The following is a 22,853-nucleotide window of genomic DNA, read 5'->3' as shown; positions in this document are numbered from 1 at the left end:
CCTAAGATTATGAACCCTAATAACATCCCTGGTGTGTTCATTCAGGAGCCTCCTGTTTGTAGCAGTCAGAAGGCTCCCACACTTGTTTCCCCGGGCTTCATGGGAAGCTAAGCAGGTAGGAAGCTGCAGTCATAGAGATGTCCTCGGCAGCTAGCTCCAGTGACTGGGAAAAGGATAATGGTGTTACTGGGGGAGATAATACCAGAGGGGCCTCAGGGACCTGCTTCAAAGAAAATACATGGGCGGTGGGCGAGGGGGGCGCAGGGGTGAAGAACAGAGCAGGTTGGGACAGAGCAGAGTCCAGGGGTTAAACTAGAAAAGGCTGAGTGAATGTAACCCAGAGTTTAGGATATAGGAATGATAATCCATTAAATAAGATGGCAAATCAGGTTTGGGATGTTCAGAGAAAAGGGTAGTAACATAGAGCTGATGGCAAAAGCTAGGGGGAGCACCAAATCCAAACATATGTTCTGGGAAGTGGTGGTGAAGAGGATACGACTTAACTTCTATCTGGAAAACTGTATTTGCTCTTGGCCTAAACAGCACCACAGAGAATGTACAGGAAGGACTGATTTGATAAGGAAGTTTTCCAAATGGTCCTTTACACCTCTGCCTCCCACCTCACCCCAGCCCAGAATAACAGATTTTCTTCATGGGATTTCAAATTTGCAAGGGAACCTTGATAATTTTCTTGGTAATGGGCAATGAGTAGGAAATTTTATGTCCTAATTCCAGTAATTATTGCAGGATTTATAAGCATAATGGTCAAGAAAGAATTCTCGAGATTTTACAGTGCAACTTACTAAATTTATTTAAGTAGCATGGGGACAGGACTGGTGGGCATAAAGAGCCGCACTTTTGCTGTATGAAGCTGGTCCTTCTATGCATCATGCTCAAGTGGGAGGTGCGGTGCGGAAGGGGATGTGCAAGGACTAACTGATCATAAATGTCTTCTTCAAACTTCTGCTTATAAACACTACTTTCATAAGATTTCTTTGTTGCTTATCATTCAACTAGATACTAACTACTGGTGGGAAGTATAGGCAGTGATGAGACACTTGAAGAAAGTAGCAACTAGTAGTATTTGATCCTTATCGGAACTATGAAGGCTATATATAGGCCAGCCTTTTGGGCTAAAGGGAAACATTCTTTGCTTCTCGCCCTCACCATAGTCAACAGCAGCAACTTCCACACATTCAGTACCAGCTGTTTTAGGTTTGGCGGAGACCACGTCAAAACAAACATTTCTGCTTTCGTGCGGCTTACATTCCTGTGGAGGAACACATTTTTAAAAAAGAGACAGCGGACACCATACCGCACTGCACTACAACGTAGGGAAAGCAAGGGTAGGCAGTCAAACAACTAGCCCTTCCACTCCCGCAAAACCTAACCCCCATTTCAGCCCTTCCGGGTCACCGCAGGGCCCACTGGCATTCGGACTCCGCCCACTTCCGGGCTGTGGACCCGCCCACACCCCTTACGTCAATTTTCGAGGCCTTGACGCGTTGGCCTAGCCAATGAAAAGCCGACCTGCTCGGGCTCCATTAGGCCCGCCGGGTGAGTCGTAGCTGAGGAAAGCGGATGGGCGCCGTAAGCTGTGTGGCGCGGCGATTCGGGTCGCTGCTGTGGCGCAGGGCCCTATCCCCGGGAGCCGGGCTCTCGGCGGGCTGGGGGCCACGGCTTCGTCTGCTGGCCGCGGGGCGGCTTAAGGCGGGGCCGGCGTTGGGCCTGACCTGCCTGAGCCCCGACCGCGCGCGCGGCCTGCACGGCGGACCGGGCTTAGAGGAGCGGGCGGAGGGGGCAGCTGGCCAGAAGCGCCCCGAGACAGGCACAGCAGGTACTGGCCTGGAGGAGGGCGGCGGGGGCCCCTGCCGGCAGCCGGGAGCTGGGTCTCGGCCCAGGAGCCTCTGAGTTCTCCTGTTTATGCCTTTCCCCTGGAGAAGGGAAAGATCTTTTTTCCAGAGCTGGAAAGATTTCCAGAGATGTTGGCACCAGCTTTGCGTTTAACGCGGTGAGAGAGAAACTGACGTCTCCAAACCCCCAGACGTCCGAGTGGCCGCACCGGACCCTTGCATCACAACCTCACTGTCCTCAGCTGCCTTCACTCTTCCTAGAGTCCCGAGGAGCGGACTTGCCGAAAGTGTTAGGGCGTGAGGATTCTGAGGAAGGGCTGGGTCTGGGGCCTGAGAGGTGCGTAAGAAGCGCTAACAGGGGACGGCGCCAATTGAAGTTCCTCTAATTATTTCAAGTTTTTAGAAATTTGAGAGACTGTAAACAGATCTTATCTGTGAGAGGTTGGGGTGGGTGAGAGGGAGAGGTCTTGGTGGACTCAGCCACCAGGTTCTTGGGAGTCAGCTTTAGAACGTGAGAGCTTTAAATGTACAGGTTCTGATACTCCGAGGTAAAGAACAGAATATGCAAATCTCTACAGAAAAGAGAAAGTTAAGTTTTCACAGCTAACAGTTGAGGCTTCAAGATGAAGATCAGTGTTAAATTTTTAGCTCTCATTGGTTGGCGTGGGGCGCGTTCGCTTATTCTTCTGGGCCTCATTTTCTTCATCTCTCACGTGTTAAGATTGTGGACCAGATGCTACTACCTAAGAGGCTTTTCAGCTCAGCTGTGTATGTTTGAGGTGTGTTCCTCGTTTCCTCAAGTATTAGTGAACAGAAAGCCATTTGTTGTGGATGTTCAGGTTTACTTAGCATGTGGTAATATCGAAGAATGTGTGGTGGCTCTGTGTAACCTGAACATTCACTCTTACCATAAAAGTTGAGCAAGGCTGTATGAAACCACTGCCCAGGTTTAGCTTCCAGGAGGCCTGGACGTTTCTGTCTTACAAAACATTTTAGATCTCAACACCGTCATGGAGGAACAGTTTCATTGTTAGCTGCTGCATCTGGATGCATACAGAATCTTCTGTTTGGCCACCTGACACAAGTGAATCTTTGTGCATTTCAGATCATACTGGTCCCAAGTTTGACATTGATATGCTGGTTTCGCTTCTGAGGCAAGAAAATGCAAGAGACATTTGTGTGATCAAGGTTCCTCCAGAATTGAAATACACAGATTACTTTGTGATTGGTAGTGGAACTTCCACCCGACACTTGCATGCGATGGCCTACTACATTGTCAAAATGGTAGGATGCTTTCTTTTCTCTTTGGAATCATTAACTTAATGGAAGAGTGTCAGGGCATCATGCTGACGAGCAACACTTAAAAAGTACATCCATCATGAAGTGATATAAGAAGTCCAGATTCTCATTATTTGCCTGAGTGTTTGATGTTCCTTGATAATGACAAGGATAGTGACAAGGGGACAAATGAGTCAGGATATTTCTAATTCTTGTCTCTATCTCTCTCTTTTTTTTTTTTTTTTTTGAAGATTATTTATTTATTTATTTGACAGAGAGAGAGAGAGAGAGAGAGAGATCACAAGGAGGCAGAGAGGCAGGCAGAAAGAGGAAGGGAATCAGGCTCCCTGCTGAGCAGAGAGACTGATACAGGGCTTGATCCCAGGACCCCGGGATCATGACCTGAGCCGAAGGCAGAGGCTTTAACCCACTGAGCCACCCAGATGCCCTCCAATTCTTGTCTCTTGTGGTCATTGAATGAATGGGTGAATGAATGAATAAAAAAATATAAAAAGTATAAAACAATTTGAGGCAGGCTAGAAGACCCAGAGGAATTTCTAGAGTAGCACTGTTCATTATGGTAGCCACTAGCCACATGTGACTAATTATAAATCAAAATTTCAGTTCTTCAGCTGTACTAGCCATATTTCAGGTACTTGATAGCCACATGTGGCTAATGGCTACCATATTGTACAGCACAACTATAAAATGTTTCCATAATTGCAAAAAGTTCTTTTGGCCCATGTTGGCCTGTGGTTTAATTCAAATGTTTGAATGTGTCCAGTGTTTCCAAGCACTGTGGTTGGTATTGGAAAGATGAAAAAATCTAGTCCTCACCCTCTGAATTCATTCTTCTAATTGAGGAAAGGGAAGGCAGTTCATTTTCTAATTAGACTGAACAGGAATCAGAGTGAGGAATATACTTGGAGACCTTTAGTTGATTCTCATAATACTCCACAGGGGAACATAACCTCTCTCATCTTGTTGAAAATTGGTCACAAAAGGGATGGTTAAGACCAAAACAAAAGTTAGGTTTGCCTAGAAGGGTGGTAAAATAAGAAGGGGACGGAAAACAGAACCTTGCTGCAATATGGCAAAGCAAAGGGAGATGCCAAAGAAGTAGTTGGAGAGATAAGAAAGAGAACCAAGAGGGCATAGAGAAGAGTTACAAGACAGGGTCCCAGGATCTCTGTTAGAGATCTGTTAGATGTTCTGGTGGGACAGAGGAAGATGAAGACTTAGAAGTGACCACTGTACTTGGAGATATAAAAGGAATGAGAGGTTTTACGTTTTAAGCATTTTACCATTTTTTAAGATGTGCAGTTAAGTGGCAGTGGTTACATTCACATCAGTGTGCAGTCATTTACCACCATCCATCCCCAGAATGTTTTTCATCTTGCAAAACAAACTCTCTACATTAAGTAGTAATTTCCCATTCTCCCTCTGTACCCTGGCAACCACCATTCTTTCTTTCTGAATTCAACGAAGTACTTCATGTGAGTGAAATCATACCCTGTTTGTCCACTTATGACTGGCTTAGTTCACTTAGCAAAATGTTTTCAGGGTTCATCCATGTGGTGGCTTGTGTTGGAATTTCATCTTTTTAAGACTGTTATGTTACTGTATGTATAGATCACATTTTATCTATTCATCTGTTAATTTTCATTTGGTTTGCTTCCACCTTATGGAGATTATGAATATTGCTGCCATAAACGTGAGTGTAGAAATGTCTATTCATGTCCCTGCTTTTAATTTCAGGAGCGGAATTGCTTGATCATGGTAATTCTGCTTTCAGTTTTTTGAGGAGCCACCATGTTCTTTTCTTTAGTGGCTGCATCACTTTACATTCCCACCAGCAGTTCCAGTTTCTTTATATCTTTGCCAACACTTCCTATTTTCTGGGTTTTGGATCATAGTAATCCTAATGGGTGTGAAGTGGCATCTCATTGTGGTTTTCATTTGCACTTCCTTAATGATTAGTGATGTCAAGCATCCACCTACATGTTACTGGCCATTTGTATGGCTTTGGGAAAAGGCCTAATGAAGTCTTTTGTTTGTGTTTTAATCAGGTTGGTTTTTTTGTTGTCATCGTTGTTAAGTTGTAGTTCTGTATATATTCTGGATATTAATCCTAAAACGAATACGTGATTTGTAAATATTTTTTTGTTCTTTAGGTTGTCTTACTGTTGATAGTGTCCTTTGATGCACAAAAGCTTTTAATTTTTATAAAGTCCAGTTTATCTTTTGTTGTGCCTGTGCCTTTGGTGTCCTATCCAAGCAGTCATTGCCAAATTCAGTGTCCTGTATCAGGAAGCCTTTCCACTGTGTTTTCTTCTAAAAGTATTAGGTACTATGTTTAGGTCTTTGATCGGTTTTTAGTTTTTGTAGATGGGGTAAAGTAAGGGTCCAGCTTTGTTCTCCTGCACGTGGATGTGTAATTTTCCCTGCTCCGTTTGTTAAAGACTGCCCATTTCCCACTGAATGAACTTGGTACCCCTGTTGAAAATCGCTTGATTGTGTGGGCTCTTTCTTTTATTCCATTGGTCTCCCTTGCTCACTGTTTTCAAGATTTTATCTATTTATTAGAGCACAAGCAGGGTTGGGGGTGGGGCAGAGGAAGAAATAGGCTCCTCACTGAATAGGGAGCCTGAGGTGGGGCTTGATACCAGGACCCCAGGATCATGATTTGAGCCTAATGCAGGTGCTTAAGCGACTGAGCCACCTAGGTGCCCCACCCTTTTTTAAGATTTTTATTTATTAGACAGTACACAGGTGGGTGGGCAGAGGGAATCTCAAGCTGACTGCGCTGAGTGCATAGCCTGTCCCACGGCACAATCTCAAAACTCTGTGATCATGACCTGAGCTGAAACTAAGAGTTAGATGCTTAACTGGCTTGAGTCACCCAGGTGCCCTGCTTGCTCACTGTTTTGATTACTGTAGCTTTGTAGTTAGTTCTGATAACAGTAAGTTAAGAGCTCCAACTGTGTTCTTCCTTCACAAGACTGTTTTTGGCTATTTGGGGTCCTTTTAAATTACATATAAATTTTAGGATGGAATTTTCTACTTCTGCCAAAAAAAAAAAATTCACTGGGATTTTGGCAGGGATTGCATTGAATTTGTAGATAGCTTTGCCTGGTACTGACATCTAAACAATTTAAGTTTTCTAGTTCATGGACACAGTGTCTGTTTATTGATGTCTTATTTAATTTCTTTAGTAACATTTTACAGTTTTCAGTGTACAAGTCTTTTGTCTCCATGGTTAAATTTATTGGTAAGTATTTTATTTATGATTCCATTGTGAATGGAATTCTTAGTTTCCTTTTCAGGTTATTGATTAGGTAGCGTATAGAAACACAGCTGATTGGGTATGTTAATTTTGTATCCTACAACTTTGCTGCAATCATTTATTTTAACATGTGATTTTGTGGAATCTTTAGGGTTTTATGTATTTAAGTCATGTTGTCTGTAAATCATGATAATTTCATTATTTCATTTCCAATTGGATTACTTTTTTTTTTTCCTCCCTTGCTGTAGTTTCTCTGGCCAGAACTTCTAGCACTATGTTGAATGTAAGTGGCAAAAATGGGCATTCTTGTCTTGTTCCTGACCTTTGAAGAAAAACTTAGTGTTTCACCATTGAGTAGGACAATAGCTGTGGGCTTTTCATGTATGATCTTTATTATCTTTTAGTATTTTTGTCTTTGAGCAATTTTGTCATGAAAGGGTGTTGAATTTTGTGAAATGCTTTCTGCAGAAATTTGAGATGATCCTGTCGCTTTTGTTTTTCATTTTGTTAATGTGGTTTATTATATTGATTGGTTATGGAACTATCCTTCCATTCTGAGAATAAATTTCACTCAGTCCTGTTGTATATCCTTTTAATATACTGTTGAATTGGGCTTGCACATAATTTATTGAGGATTTTTGCATCAGTGTTCATCAAGAATACTGGTCTGTAGTTTTGTTTTTTTGTAGTGTCTTTGGCCTTGGTTTCAGGGTAATTATGGTAGTTGCATAGAATGAGTTACAAAGGATTCCTTTTTCAGTTTTTTAGAAGAGTTTGAGAAGAATTTGTGTTAGCTTTTGTTTATTCATTCTTTCATTCATTCATTTATTTGTTTTCAGCTTTTGTTTAAATGGTAGAATTCATCTGTGAAATCATTTGGTCAGGGCTTTACTTTGTTGGGAGGTTGGCTGTTCGGTCTTGTCTTGTTGGTTGGTTTGTTCTTTCATTCTTTTAACTGAGATATAATAGTGTTTGGAGGTTTTCTTTCTTTCTTTCTTTCTTTCTTTTTTTTTTTTTGAATTAACATATAGTGTATTATTTGCAGAGGGGTCTCTGAATCATCAGGCTTACACAATTCACAGCACTAACCATAGCACATACCCTCCCCAATGTCTATAACCCAGCCACCCCATCCCTACACCTCACCCCCAGAAACCCTGTTTGTTTCCTGAGATTGAGTCTCCTGTGGTTTGTCTCCCTCCCAATCCAATATTGTTTCACTTTTCCCCTCCCTTGCCCCCACAACCCCCCTGCCCTGCCTCTCAAATTCCTCATATCAGAGAGCTATAATTATCTTTCTCTTATTGACTTACTTTGCTTAGCATAATACCTTCTAGTTTCATCCATGTCGTTGCAAATGGCAAGATTTCTTTTTTGATGGCTGCATAGTATTCCATTATATATATTTTATACACACACACCCCACATCTTTATCCATTCATCTGTTGGTGGACATCTAGTTTCTTTTTTTTTTTTTTTTTTAAGATTTTATTTATTTATTTGACAGAGAGAGATCACAAGTAGGCAGAGAGGCAGGCAGAGAGAGAGTGAGGAGGAAGCAGACTCCCTGCTGAGCAGAGAGCCCGATGCGGGACTCGATCCCAGGACCCTGAGATCATGACCTGAGCCAAAGGCAGCGGCTTAACCCACTGAGCCACCCAGGCACCCGGACATCTAGTTTCTTTCCATATTTTGGCTATTGTGGATATTGCTGCTATAAACATTCAGGTGCATGTGCCCCTTCAGATCCCTACATTTGTATCTTTAGGGTAAATACCCTGTAGTGCAATTTCTGGGTCATAGGGTAGCTCTATTTTCAACTTTTTGAGGAATCTCCATACTGTTTTCCAGAGTGGCTACACCAGCTTGCATTCCCACCAACAGTGTAGGAGGGTTCCCCTTTCGTGTTTGGAGGTTTTCAATTACTGATTCAATCCCAATTCAGTCTTGGTAAATTGGACAATTCTACCAAAAATGGTAGAATTCATCTGTGAAATCATTTGGTCAGGGCTTTACTTTGTTGGGAGGTTGGCTGTTCGGTCTTGTCTTGTTGGTTGGTTTGTTCTTTCATTCTTTTAACTGAGATATAATAGTGTTTGGAGGTTTTCTTTCTTTTTTTTTTTTTTTGAATTAACATATAATGTATTATTTTTGTCTAAATTGTCCAATTTGTCTAAATTGTCCAATTTGCTGATATATAGTTGTTCATATTATTCATCATGCCTTTTTAAAGAAGTAATGTCCCCTTGGGTTTTAGTTATTTGGATCTTCTGTTTTCTCTTAGTAAGTCTAATTAAAGATTTGTCAGTTTTATCTTTTTCAAGGCCCAAATTTTGGTTTCATGGTATTTGTCAGTTTTGGTTTTCTCTAATCATTTTTCCTTCCTTCTGCTAGCTTTAAGTTTAATTTCTTTACTCCCTAGTTCTTTAAGGTGTAAATTTAGGTTTTGAGTTGGGAACTTTTTTTTTTCTTTTCATAGAAGCATTTATAACTATAAATAAATTTCCCTCTTCACATTACTTTTACTGTATCCCATTAAGTTTTGGTATGTTGTATTTTAATCTCATTTGTCTCAAGATATTTTCTAATTTCCCTTGTGATACCTTCTTTGACTTACTGTTTTTATGGCTTTTCTGTTTTTCCTTTTGTTGCTTTCTGGTTTCATTTCATTGTGATGAGAAAATATACTTTGTGATTTCAGGCTTTTTAAATTCATTGAGTTGTTTTGTAGCTTAACATATCTATCCTGGAGAATGTTATATGTGCAGTTTAGAAAAAATGTGTGTTCTATTTTGGATGGAATGTTCTGTTAATGTCTGTTAGGTCCCGTTAGCTGTAGTGTTGTCCAAGTCATCTATTTCCTTACTGATCTTGTCCTTTTTTTTTTAAATCCATTATTGAAAATGGAGTATTGGGGCACCTGGGTGGCTGAATCGTTAAGCATCTGCCTTCAGCTCAGGTCATGATCCCAGGGTCCTGGGATCAAACCCCACATTCGGCTCCCTGCTCAGCGGGAAGCCTGCTTCTCCCTCTCCCACTCCCCTTTCTTGTGTTCCCTCTCTGTCTCTGTCAAATAAATGAGTAAAATCTTTTTTTTTAAAGTGGAGCATTAAGTCTTCCATATTATTGTTTCTTGGTTTCTCTTCAGTTCTGTCAATGTTTGTTTCCGTATGTTCAGGAGTTTTGATTTTTGGTGCATGTTTATAATTGTTAAATCATCTGGAGTACTGAACCCTTTTATCACTGTATTAGTATCCTTTTCTCTTGTAATAGTTTTTGATTTCAAGTCTGTTTGCCTGATACTAGTGTATCAGTTGTTTTGGACCATTCATAAGACCTATTGAGAATAGAGCCATGGGATGGTAAAATCCCATGAATATTGTCCTGAAGGTGAGAACCAGATGTTGAGTGAGCTTGGTCCTCTTTGCCTCAGACACACCTTGGTGGATATGAGTAGAATGGCCCTTTCAGAAGGGTTTGGGCAGTAGGTATTCAGTAGAGAGGAGGTATAGGAGGGTAGGTAGGATTTGGGTGGTGGGGGAGGAATAGTTTCCTCAACTTACTATGGAGTATAGTTAACTTAGGAACGAGCCTACTCATTCCTCTTATGATCAAGAAAAATAGCCCCACAGACCATCCTCAGTGAGAAGAGACTTCCTCCACCTCTCTCCTAATATATAATTTGGCTTTTTTCAGTATAAATACCTGAAATGTAAAAGTGAGCCTCATGTTAAGATTGAAGGGAAGGACACTGATGACTGGCTCTGTGTGGACTTTGGTAAGTTATTTTGACATATTTTACAGGTAAGTATATCTTTTGTCCTAATCTTGAACTATTTTCAGTTGTAAAAGGATTGAGATCAGATTGCTTTTTTTATGTGATATTTTTGATACTTGTTTAAAGTTTTAATTATAACTCAGGAGGTCTTATTAACATGTGAAAACCTCACCTAATGTGTAAGTATATAACTAGCCACGCAGGTCAGAAAGATGGTGGAGAACAGAGTCGATAACGTAGTAGAGGTGGGAGAGATGTCTTAGTGGTGGTAGAAGGCTTGGGTATACATAACGTTGGCCCAGAATGACTCAGATGAGGTGAAGGTCAAGGGAGTTTCAGGTACTGAGAAGGACAAGAGCAGAGGACTGGAATTTTGAAAAGACCTAACAAATTCTATGACATTTCTGTAGGAAAGGTATCCATAATTTACATTTCTAGTAAATCGCCAGGTAATCCTAATTTGGATATGGATCCATTCTTTGGCAATCACTGTTCTATCACAGAGATTTGTGAGAGCACAAGAATAAAAGCTAATGAACTGCTTCTTTAACTCTTATCTGTCCTTGATTGATAGGCAGCATGGTGATTCATTTGATGCTTCCAGAAACCAGAGAAACCTATGAATTAGAGAAATTATGGACCCTACGTTCTTATGATGACCAGTTAGCACAGATAGCACCTGAGACATTACCTGAAGACTTCATTCTTGGAATAGAAGATGATACTTCATCCCTGACTCCAGTGGAGTTCAAATAAGAATAAAATAATATGAACTATTTTGTCATTATCAGATTTGGGTTGAGTTACTTCTTAAAAATACAGCTCTGAAACCCTACTTCATTGGCCAGGTTGTTGTCCAAAGCCTTATCTGTGGGCATGCATGCTAAATGAGTGTGGAAATTGTGGGTAAGTGAGCTGATTCTAACACCAAGAGTCAGTATATTTAAACTAAAATTTTAGTACATTGTTTTTATTCCTGATATCTCAGCAGGATTTCAGAGTTAGTAGTGGCCCCTGTGCTCTGCTCAGTTTAATTTTGCCTCAGTGTAAATCTTATTCTTTAGATGGAATAGCCATTTTTTAAAAAATAAAGCAAACAGCACATCACCACTCCACTGGTCCTTATTACTTAAAACATACAGTTCCTACTTCAAAAGCGGCACCAATAGTAGCAGGATCCACAGTAAGTGCTACAGAATGGAGAAAATAAGGTAAGCACCAATATCAAGTGGTAAGTTAAGATTGACATAGTATTACTAAAAATATATTTAAGTTTATAGTTCAATTAAATTTAAACATTCACATTTATTTGAAAAACCAGAAATAAAACGTGCCATACGCTAGGCTGCACCTAATGATGAAAAACTTTATTCTGCATCAAGGTATCTGGAAAATGAAGCTGCATTTGGGGCACATTACAGATGAGGAATGATCCATGTGTGGTGAGTACAAAACTCAATTACAGAATTAGATACTCCATTACCATTGCTTAATTAAAAGTAAAACATGATTCGACACACTAAAAGGCTAGAAGTGAAATATGACAGAATTTTAAACCAGCAGATATAAATGCAGCACCTATCTGTATGTGTGTGTGTGTGTATATATATGTATATATACACAAACAACAGCAAAAAATATGGGAAAAATCAAACACTGAGGAAGAGCTCTGGCCTAAGCACATCTCACCTGAAATCCAACCAGAAAGCCAGTCTATGATTTTATTTTTGCAATTCATCATATGAAAAAATTATGAATGCTAAGTGAATTAATTGTATGACAAAGGGCACTTTTTGGCTAAAACTACAAAATAAACTGGTTTTCTGAAAACATTTAGGAAAACATTTCAAGTCATTTCAAAATGTCTAAATGATAACAGTGATCTTCAGAAAAACTTATCTAGTCTGTAGAAATTCATCCTGAAATACAAAGGAGGCCATATTTTTCAAAGGCTTATTATATACGCCCTTCAGATCAGTGTAGTAAGATGACTGATCATTCAATGAACAAAAGCAAAAAACAATTCTGAGAGCAGTGTGGCCTTGGAGACCACCCACACCCACATAATTGTACACACCGGGCTTTGCCATCAAGTTAAGGAATGGGCATATGAATTCAGTATCCTGTATCAAAGGTCAAATGTTTCTCACAGTCATTCAAATTATATCCCCGAAATTATTTTCGGGTATCCTCTGCTTTTTGACTTATTTTCAAATAATTGGTTGCAGAGAACAGAGAAATCCTGCTGTATTTTATGTAATATTTTAGGTGGCTTTACATTTTTCTTGATTTATCATTATTTAAAAATCTTCAAAATAGCTTAGCAAGGCTCATGACAGTGCCTGGCACATGGAGATGTAGCCTTGATATTGCCTTTGAACACTGCCCCACCCTCTGAGTACCCCACTGGTCTTCACAAAGCAGTTCTGTTGGGGTCTGCTCAACATGTAGACCGACTGGTCTGAAGCGTGTTGGCAAACTAAGCATCCTGTAAGACAAGCTGAAAGCTTGCTTTTTGGCCAGTTTCAAGTCCACAGGGGCTGCATCTCTTCATTAGGTAGTGATAGTCTAAAGCACAAAGCATTTTAATGCATTTAATCACACAGCCGAACAAAAAAACTGAAGTCTTCTGAAGCCATTTCAACTAGCCGTTCCAAAACCTCCTGCAACCACTTTGCTCTGTTAGTACCATCAAAAAAGTTCCCTACCATAAACAAAAAATTAAATGGTATTGCTGCTCTCCAAATATAGGCACTGCTCCATATCACTGAACATTTATTAGATTTTCCAACTAATGGTGTCAAAAGCCTCAAAAAACCTGAAATTAATTTTCCAGCTTTACGGTCACTAACCAGAAGTAAAAATTTTCTGTTATTCTCCTGTTAGCTAATTAAAGTTTTTTAAAAAGCTGTTGGACTTTTATCTTTATAAAGTATATAAAATTTCAGAACAAAAACAAAAACAAAAACAATTTTGCTTTCATTGCATTACTGAATACCTGAGGTAGTTGAGTAAAAATGCACGTTTAATACCCCTGCCAACACCATTCAGCACTTCCCTTAGGTTATTCATGTTAGTGTTACATTAAAAATAAAACTGACAACAGTTTTTCTATGCTAATAGCTTAACATTTAAGTTCCTATAATCATTCTATTCTGATCCAATTTTAATAATTGGATTTGGGAGCAATCTACATTTTATTAATTTAGTACTGTATCATTACACCAATTTCTGGCATTAGGAGGGTATAGTAAGAAAAATTAGAATATTTGTTACACTGAGAATACAACAAAAGGGAAGTGCAGAGTTCCTCTTTTTCCCTCCCTCCCCCCCTCCTTTTTTTTTTTTTTTTTTTTAAAGCTGGGTGTCATACATTTTAGAGAGCATAAAGTATACATTCTCACAGAGACAGGAGTTCAAAAGTTGCCTGGTCCTCAGAAACAACTGGCTAGGTAAAAACTTGTGCACGTAACTCTGGATATTAGGGGTTCAGTGCCCGTCTGTTGGTTAAGCAATCTGTCTTTGGTTTGGCATCTGCCTCTGTGGTGGGCTGGTTCCTGAGCCTTTACTTCCGTCTTGACTGAGGTGGTCCACTTTGCAGAGCTTTCTGCTGTTGGTGCTGTTTTACCTGAGTCAAAATTTCCTGAATTTTTCTCTGGGCAACCTGCAAAAGGAGAGAGATTTAAAATTTCTATCTAGGGGCGCCTGGGTGGCTCAGTGGGTTAAGCCGCTGCCTTCGGCTCAGGTCATGATCTCAGGGTCCTGGGATCGAGTCCCGCATCGGGCTCTCTGCTCAGCAGGGAGCCTGCTTCCCTCTCTCTCTCTCTGTCTCCCTCTCCAACTACTTGTGATTTCTCTCTGTCAAATAAATAAATAAAATCTTTAAAAAAAAAAAAAAAAAAAAAATAAAATTTCTATCTAATCAGAGGTTACTAAAAGTTATTTTACTCTTCCATTTCAGCAACTTCAGATTTGAAGGTTAAAGATACATGCTAGTTTAAGTTTGCTAGTAGAGTCTGAAATTATCTGCTAAAAAGGGATTTATCCTGTTAAGCACCAAACAACAATAAATTTCTGTGTGGGGTGGGAGCACACCCATAGGAGAATTGCTTCCATTTGGGAAAGAAGCAAAAGAGCTTGCTTAGGACATGAGATCCCACTTGCCTGGCAAGCATAGAAGTGACCAGTTATTTTCACAACCACTTGGTCATTCTCATCAGGTGTCTGATCACGAGGGACAACTACTTCTGCACTTGACAAATTCTGGAGCTCATTCACCTGAACAAGATAAGCAGAGATCATGTTAAATTGAGGTTTTAAAAAAATTACCGTTTGCTGAGCACTTACTTTGTGGCTTTATAAATTTCATCTAATCCACTAATAATTGTATCAGGTTATCAGTTCTGTGCCCATTACAAGATGATAGTAAATTAAGACTTACCCCAAAAAACCGATTTGACCAATTACAGAAGTGAATGGCAGAACCAGACTGAATCCCTGAAAGTCTGATTCCAAAGTAGATGTTCTCAATTCAAAATTGTAAATAGCTTTGAAAGAAGTTACATGTGCTAAAGAGAAACTGGAAACCACTTGCTTTTTTGTTAAAGAGATAGGTTATAAAGGTAGAGGACATTTAAAAGTTTTCTTTCCATCAGCTGTGCCAAAGTAAAAAGCTGAAGTTACAGCAACCAAAAATGCTAAATACCCCTTGTACATGAGACGCTCCTCTCACATAAAGTGGTCTGAAAGCGAGACATTACTTTCACTGGTGGCTGACACCAACACTCAGGAAGAACAAAAGGCAGTGATCTCCAAACCTTGGCCCAGATGATCCTGCTTTTTATAAATTAGCCCAAATTCAGGGACTTGGAACTCCTAAGTACCTTTCAACGCTTTCCCTTTCATACCACTGCACAGGTTTTGCTGATGTACTTGCCGTTTTGCCTCCTTTTCCAATAACTCTGCCAGCAGCAAAGGATGGCACTCTGATATGAGCTTCAAGTTTCACCTCTTCTTTAGGACTAACAAAGTTTTCTTCTTTAATTTTTCCATAAATTCTTCCCTGAGCCTACAGATGAGAACATATCCTATCAGTGTCATTAATGAAGGGAAAGACGGTCCATTAACTTCAGAGATGGCCCCAGTCCACTGGAATGGCCCTTGGCAGGGACACATCTGCAGGTGATAGACTGGTGCAGATGGCCTAAGAGGCAAAGTTAGGAAGGTTCACAGTAACAACCAGGCACCACAGAGGTGGCAGCTGAATGAATGAAGAATACGATTTATTCTTTGAACAAAAAGAGCTAAAGGCAATCAGTACTCAGCTTAACTAAAAATAAACCATTGTCGTGGGCAAATAACCATTTGCTCCCTGATCCTAAAAGGTAAAACCTTTCCTGCTTTCAGTAAGAAAGTAATTGTGTTTTTTCTGGAGGATAAGAGATGGCAGGCTCACACCTGAAAGGACATTTTGGGTTCAAACAGGTTTCTTCATCTTAGTCAAGTGGCTTCTACTCTGAATAAAGAGGTGGCAAAATCAGGTTAACACATACTTAAGATATTAACAGTCAACACATCTTGATACCTACTGCATACAACTAGAGATTATACTTAAGAAACTTCTCTTATTATATACAACCATTAATTTACTCTAGTATATACCAAAGGATAAAGAAGTCAGAGTTGGTTTAATCTGACAAGCTATGAGGGTGAATCCTAAAAACAAAAGTACCCAAAACATTTTAAATTTTCACTGGTGCAGAAATGGTAAGTTCATTATAGGGGTTACAGGAAAAACAAAATCCATCTTGGTACCCTATATTTCATTCATTCTCAAAGTCTAAAGCCGCAGATCTAGGTATCAACACAAAGGACATAGAGATATACATCTCTCTTCGGGAAAAAAAAAAAAAGCTTTCAGATTCATCAGAAAAAATACGGGTTAGGAGGTTTGCCACTCCTTGGATCTCTAAAATAATTCACTTGTAACTGTTACTGATCACATAAATATTTAAGCATTATAGCTTTTCTTAACTAATTCCATTTAAGAGGACCATACCATCCCACAGGGGCACTGAAGAACACAGGGAAACAAACTGAATTTCCCAACATACAATTATAGGAATTATAAGATAGTAGTTCCATTCATAAAAATGTAGCTCAGCACCAAGAAGAAACATAAAATAATTGATGTCCATGTTCATCTATTAAGGTTTCAAACTAAAAGGGACTGACCCCAGAGGTTTGGGATAGGAATCAGTTCACAACATTTCTGAGTTAGGACTTCAACTGCCTGGCCCAGAAGGCTGGTGTGAAAGACTAAATTATTCACCTGAGTCAGCCTAGCCAAACTGCACCCACCTCTCAAAGCATCTCCTTTTGTTTCCTGTTCTTCCTGTAAATGAAGTGAAAAAAGCTTTGGATTTTTACTGAAAAATGTGCCACAGAAAAGAGAGATCTAAGTGGTATTTTAAAGGGGGGGATTGGGGAGAAGTAAGCACTGTTACTAGCTACATTTTAAGGCTAAGGAACTTAAGGTTCAAGAGTTGTCCATTTACACAGGTGGCAAGAATTAGATGGGTTTGGGATGAATTAGTTACATTCTAATGCAGTAGTTACTTTTACAACACTTGTACTACATTTTATGGGAGAAATCAGGTACTTGAAAGTATGTGTTTGAGAATTTGGCAGAGCCCTGCTGATTCACCCAAGTCTGCTGAAAACCACCACCAGCTTATTTATATTGTGCTTCCTATGTGGCAAGCAATATTCTCAGCATTTCATAGCTGAGTAGCCAGAAAAAGGTTAAGAAGATAAATGACAGAACTAGGATTTGAACCAGCAACACAGATGCTCAGTCTCTACTCTTCATCAACTCTCAGTATACTGGGAAGGGTATTTCAGCTGCAAAGGTCCCTAACAATGGTTCACACCAGGACAAATGCCAGAAGAGTTCCTACCATTTCTACTTCTAAAATTGGAAGGATTAGAGTGATTTGTTGTCAGTATATGGACAAGGGCTCAGAGTTAGTTAATTACAAGGGTAAGAGGAAAGGGGGGCATTTTAATTCAAGGTTAAGGCCTCTCAAGGACAAGAGGAAAAATTAGGGAACAAGTTTTCCATTGTAAATTTGTCTTAAAGGTCTCCCCTTCGCATAGTAACAAGGCACTGAGCAGATTCTCCTTTGGGAATAGGTAAACCCAACAACCACTACAAAACTCTCAAAGTTGAAACAAAGTTAGCTTTATTTTTGGAAATGTAACTTTGGTTATGTTTCTACTCTGTTTTTAGTTTTATGATTTTCTGTTGGGAGATCTTTTTTACCGGGTTTTAGATGTATTTAAGGGAGAAGCCAGGTTACGGAGTTCCTGAAGAGAAGGCATTAACATAATCTTTGAGTCCATTCATCGGTTACCTGTGCTCACACTCCAGAACACATACCTTGAACTGAGCCTCTGGTGGCCCAGTGATAATCACCATCCTCACTTTAGCATCTGGGGCTTCAGCTGGAGCAATCTGTAACAGGCACATCAAGGGGGGGGATGACACTTTCAGGTGCCACTGATAGAAACCTTCCACACACCAGCCTGACATTTGTGCACGACTTAAGGAAATGTAGAGTGGAAGCCTTTGGAAGTAAGTTACAGAGCAGCAGTGACTAGCATGGGTTCATCAGTCCTGGCTCCTGCCATGAACTGTGTGCTGCACTGTGCCAGGCCCTGATGTGAAGGTCCACATGTGATCTCAGCGAATCCTCGCTGGGTTCCAATGAAGTGGTGCGTGTTCTTTACAGGGGGCAAACCGAAGGCTGAAGAAGCTGAGTTATGTGGCCCGTCCATGATCACACAGCTAATCCAACGGGAGGGAGAACTGGGTCTGTCTCCACTACCCATGTTCCTCATCACTACATCAATGGTGCTCAAAGTGTGGTCTTTGGCCCATATGCATCAGAACCCCCAGGTCTGTATGTGCAAGAAACTGCTATGTTCACAGATCTAAGACTATTGGTAAATTCCCCTGAAGTATGCTCAGTAGAGTAATGTGAAGTAAACTAACAATGTGGCAGAAGGAAAGTAAACGGCTTTCCTATTTTTGCAGAGTATATGAAATCACACAAAAAGCCTGGGCCAGGGGAAATGTTCCAGAGGCTATTGAAGGGAGAAGAACCCAGCAGTCTTCCATAGTCACAGGACTTGGGGACCCAGCTGGTAGTTGTTTTAAAAGAAAAAAATCTGCTAAGACAGATGCTGTGTAAGAAGCAAATTCTTATTATTTACCAAATTTATTACGTAAGAATGGGAAGCAAAAAATATAAAAACTTCCCCAAATTCTACCATTCATTATAATCCCTGTCAGTTACTAATATAGTCTACTTTTTTATCTTTCTGACTAGATTTGTCAATATTGGTGAGGGAGGGCTGGGGCTAAGGGCACTCATATATGGAGTTTAAGAGTAAAAATTGCTCTAGTCTCTGAAAAGCCTGAAAACACACAACTCACCAAATCTACGTTGATAGACTTACCTTAAAGAATAAGGCTGTATATAAAAATTTGGCTAGAAGAACTCTGTCCATCACTGCATTGTTTGTGCAGAATAAGTTAGGAACAGTCTAAATGTCCAATAAGTGAACACAAATAATTAACAAATACCAAATATATGCCCATTAAGTACATATAGGAAATTTATGGATATGTAAATCCAGTCAAGTTTCAAGAGTGGTGGTGCATCTCTCAGATTATGCGTGTTTCAGACTCTCTTGGAAACAAAACGTTTTACCCTCATTATAAAACCTCCGTGAAGCCTGAAAACAAGAGAACTGAATACCCAAATAGTTCTCATTCATGAAATGTTCATTGCAGTTTTTCCAAAGCCAGACTACTAGGTTCTTTATGCCTGTGTCAAAGACTTTATTTTTAACCCAATCAGGAAACTTGCAGGACCGTAAAGTTGGTTCACGCTTCTATCTTATACTATCTCTTTTTCCGTTACCTATTTATCTTGGCTGTATTTCCTGTTCATGTGTTTTGTTATCTTTTGCTACAAGAGACCATATGAAACCTATTTCTGTGTTTTGCATCTTTATTAACTAATTTACATACAGTAGCATTCACTCTTTGGTAACAAATGCATTGGCAGATAACCACTACCACAATCAAAGTAACAGTAGCTCAGTCACTGTCCACAATTCTTCCTGCTATGTCTCTGTATTCAAGCCTCTCCACTTCCAATTCCTAGCAATTACTGAATGTTTTTTCTATCCCTGTATTTCTGCCTTCAGATTTTAAATATAAATGGATCAGAGAGTATATAGCCTTTGGGTCTTATTTCTTTCCCTTAGCATGCAACACGAGATCCGACCAACCTGTACCTATCAATAGTTTGTTCTTAATATCTTCTGTATAGAGGGACCACAGTTTTATCAACTTGCCCATTGCCCATATGTGCTGCTTCCCATTGGGGGACAGCTGGAAATAAAGATACTATAAAGATTTGCGTGCAACTTTTTTATGTACTATTTTTTAAAAGATTTTATTTAGAGATTCATTTATTTATTAGAGTAAGTGCACATGCAGAGGAGAGAACCAGACTCCCCACTGAACATGGAGCCCTACACAGGGCTCCATCCCAAGATCCTGAGACCATGACCTGAGCTGAAATCAAGAGTCAGAAGCTCAATGGACTGAGCCACACAGGGGCCCCATACTGTATTCCTTTAAATAAAAAATTTTATAAAATATTAACAACAACCAAAAACCACCCCACTGGACTGATGCTTTCCTAAAGAAAGCTGTCACTGTATTAAGCCATTATCAATTTGTACATAGCTTAAAACACAATGCACTCTTACTAAATTGCTTTTCAGCATATGAAAATACAGAATCTTCAGAGTACAGTTATCCAGTTGGTGGCCTCTGATATTTGTTATCCCACTTTCCATAATAATAAAGTATTTAGCTCTAACATTCCCCTCTTGGCTCTTTCAACTATGTCTGGCATTGTGATGTGGTTTCTGAGCAGTGAAATAGAGATAAAAATATTCTATGGCAGCTAATAAGAAAACTCTCTAAGAGGAAGATTCTTAGTGTCCTTCAGCTAGCTGGACCACAGACTCGTGAGAGCACAGAATACTGTCACGTGGGACCAGGAGGGACCAAAGCCCGGGGAAAATGAGCTAGAACATAGGTCCAGGGACTTAGTCGACCAAAACTACCACACCAGCACTGGACTGCTTACCTCCAGAATACTTTTTTCTGAAAGTCAACTTTGTTGAAGCTGTAGTTGGGGGCTTTCCATCATAGCCACACCCTATGTAGCCCCAGGATAGAGTGCCATATTCAGTTCGATTATGAAGTGGCAGGATGACTCATGTTCCTGTAACTTACTGTCAGTAAAGCACTAAGAGCCACAGTCGGCAGAACAGTACCTTAATAGAAGCTCCTGCAAAGCGAGAGAGCTGCTTGATGTGCTGTCCCTGCTTGCCGATAATGGCGCCAACAGATAGGGCTGGGATAAACAGATGGACAGTCTCCGTTTCTGATTGCTGTGGAAAGACAGGACATACATGTATTTGGTAAAAGTAGGCTGTTATCATTGGCAGAGGGATGGGGGCACTCATACAGTAGAAATATTAGGAAGCTGACAAGAGTTCGTTGGTAAGAGTTAACCTGAAGTTGAGAACATCTGTTCCTTCTGAAGACATCTGACTTTATTTAAAAGGTTACTTTACACCAATTTTCTTCGACCTTAGGATGTCCCTGATCTACAGATTTAAAAGGTAAGTCAAAGTCACAAAGTTTAGATTCCTGACAAACAAATGAAGTTGTGGGCCACACATCAACAATGTATCCAAGGACCCAAGTCTACACCATAGCCATGTAGGTTTTGCTTTGTAAACCTGATGAACTCTTCTCAAAAGGAAGAATTCCCGAGTCTCTCATTATATCGGACTGAATCGTGTAAAACCTTACTGTCACTGTTCAGTACACAACCACACCCAAGCAAAGGACAGGTTGATATATCACTTTAGTGGCAAAAAGCCCTAGGATTCTTTCCCATATAGTTATTATTCCTCCCATCTCTGCCCTTCCTTTGCCACTTAACACACGGAAAAATTGGAAAACATTTTGAAGACTAACTCAAAGATTTTTCAAAAATGGATTTTATCTGTATACTTCTCAACTTCCCACTTCAAGCCAACTATGTCCTTCCTGAGTCATCTCCTTTTAAGTGGTCACTCCTGTAGGGTGAACAAACACACACCAGAGAACACTGGGTTTAAAAAAAAAAAAAAGAAAAGAAAAAGGCTAAACCAAGATTTAGTGATCTTACTGGTGAGCTATAGTTTCTAAAATGCAGAAGCAGTTCACATGTTCATACATTAATACTTGCTTACTTTTTAAGTAGGCTCCTTGTCTACTGTGGAGCCCCATGTGGGGCCCATACTTACAACCCTGAGATCAAACCCGAGCTGAAATCCGATGTTTAACTGACTGAGCTACCTAGGCACTCCAATACTTGCTTAATTTCTAACAACATTTAAACATGTATCCAAGGAGAAGTCAATTCTAAGAAATTTATTCCAAGAAATATTTTTTATTTTCTAAGACTTTTTTAAAGAGCTATTTTAAGGTGAACTACAATTGAATACACTAACTTAATATGCAGTAGTTTGTTTTGTTGTTTTTTTTTTAAAGTACACCTACCAATTAAGATTTATAGAGATATTAGAAAATATATTGCAGTCAGAAATGTACACATTAACTACTTGGTAAGAAACACTCTCGAGCCTTCTTACATTACATTACTTATTACATTCCTGTTACGGAGGATACTGTAAATTCCAAGTACTCAAGTTGGTCCCTCAAGTAGTCTGTTCACACAGAGCCATGAAACAGCTTCAGTCTAATTTCTCATTTACCAATCTACAAATTTGTAAAGTCTCAAACATGTCAACAATTTTGCTTTCAAGCATCCCAGGAACTAGGAAAATCTTGAGAAAATGATCATTTTAAGCAGTTTCTGAAAATCTTAATCAAAAGAAACAGCAGCACTGGGCCCATTCATTTTTACTGGATATGAAAACAAACTTTGTGCTACCTAATGTTGGTCCACCAAATGACCACCACTCTCACAACACACCAATTTCCAGGGGCATTAGCAGCTCCATCTTCTCCCCATTAAGCCCAGAGTGCAAGCAGAGAGCACAGAGGACTCGGTACCACGGATCTATGGGGAACATGCTGCTCAACAGCAGAAACTCACGTCTGGATGAATCGGCCATTCCACCTGCCCCTCAACACACACCAGAAGGCCGTTGCACCACAGAACACTGTTTACTCACACTATCTGGTAGGAATTTTTCTTAATGGTCTATAGTTTCTTTCCTCTGAAGCAAAGATTTTTTTTAAAGAATGAATTAGTAAATATTCTAGAAGTAACAAAAAGAAGTAACAAGAGCGCTGGGCTGGTTCTTTAAAGGAAAACCTTTTTGTCTATGTAACAGATAAGAAATTGAAATGAGAAAAGGGAAATATAAAAACATACATCAATAAATCTGAAAGTGTCAAAAATCTGTCTAGTAGGAGTTACCAAAAATCAATCAGAGAAATTTACGTTGACCTAAGCAACTGTTACCTCTATAATCAACTAATCACCTA

At 39.7% G+C, this 22,853-nt stretch overlaps 2 protein-coding genes across 5 annotated transcripts in view; one reads left to right on the top strand and one right to left on the bottom strand.

The window, feature by feature from the left end:
- The first annotated feature begins 1,507 nt into the window (after positions 1-1,507).
- Positions 1,508-11,303, top strand: MALSU1 (mitochondrial assembly of ribosomal large subunit 1). Its single transcript, XM_082693768.1, has 4 exons — positions 1,508-1,837; positions 2,959-3,137; positions 10,114-10,195; positions 10,770-11,303. Exons 1-4 carry the CDS (start codon positions 1,582-1,584, stop codon positions 10,949-10,951), a joined length of 699 nt encoding a protein of 232 aa, XP_082549894.1. The 5' UTR covers positions 1,508-1,581; the 3' UTR covers positions 10,952-11,303.
- A 1,146-nt stretch (positions 11,304-12,449) lies between these two features.
- The window catches only part of IGF2BP3 (insulin like growth factor 2 mRNA binding protein 3), a 147,317-nt gene continuing 136,913 nt past the window's right edge, over positions 12,450-22,853 (bottom strand). For 2 of the 4 annotated variants that reach the window (XM_082693718.1, XM_082693720.1), the window contains exons 11-15: positions 20,621-20,737; positions 17,637-17,711; positions 15,132-15,263; positions 14,360-14,473; positions 12,450-13,859 (exon numbers count right to left, since the gene is read on the bottom strand). In XM_082693718.1, the coding sequence (XP_082549844.1) occupies positions 13,761-13,859; positions 14,360-14,473; positions 15,132-15,263; positions 17,637-17,711; positions 20,621-20,737 (537 nt within the window). In that variant the 3' untranslated portion in view covers positions 12,450-13,760. Of the gene's footprint in view, positions 13,860-14,359; positions 14,474-15,078; positions 16,590-17,636; positions 17,712-20,620; positions 20,738-22,853 lie in introns of those variants that run through there. The other 2 variants (XR_014301342.1, XM_082693719.1) reach the window with 2 other exon arrangements.

The sequence above is a fragment of the Mustela nivalis genome (genome assembly GCF_964662115.1).
Source record: "Mustela nivalis genome assembly, chromosome: 12".
Classification (NCBI taxonomy): Eukaryota; Metazoa; Chordata; class Mammalia; order Carnivora; family Mustelidae; genus Mustela; species Mustela nivalis.
Note: the sequence above shows the minus strand (reverse complement) of the source record. Positions and strands in the feature narration are given on the sequence as shown.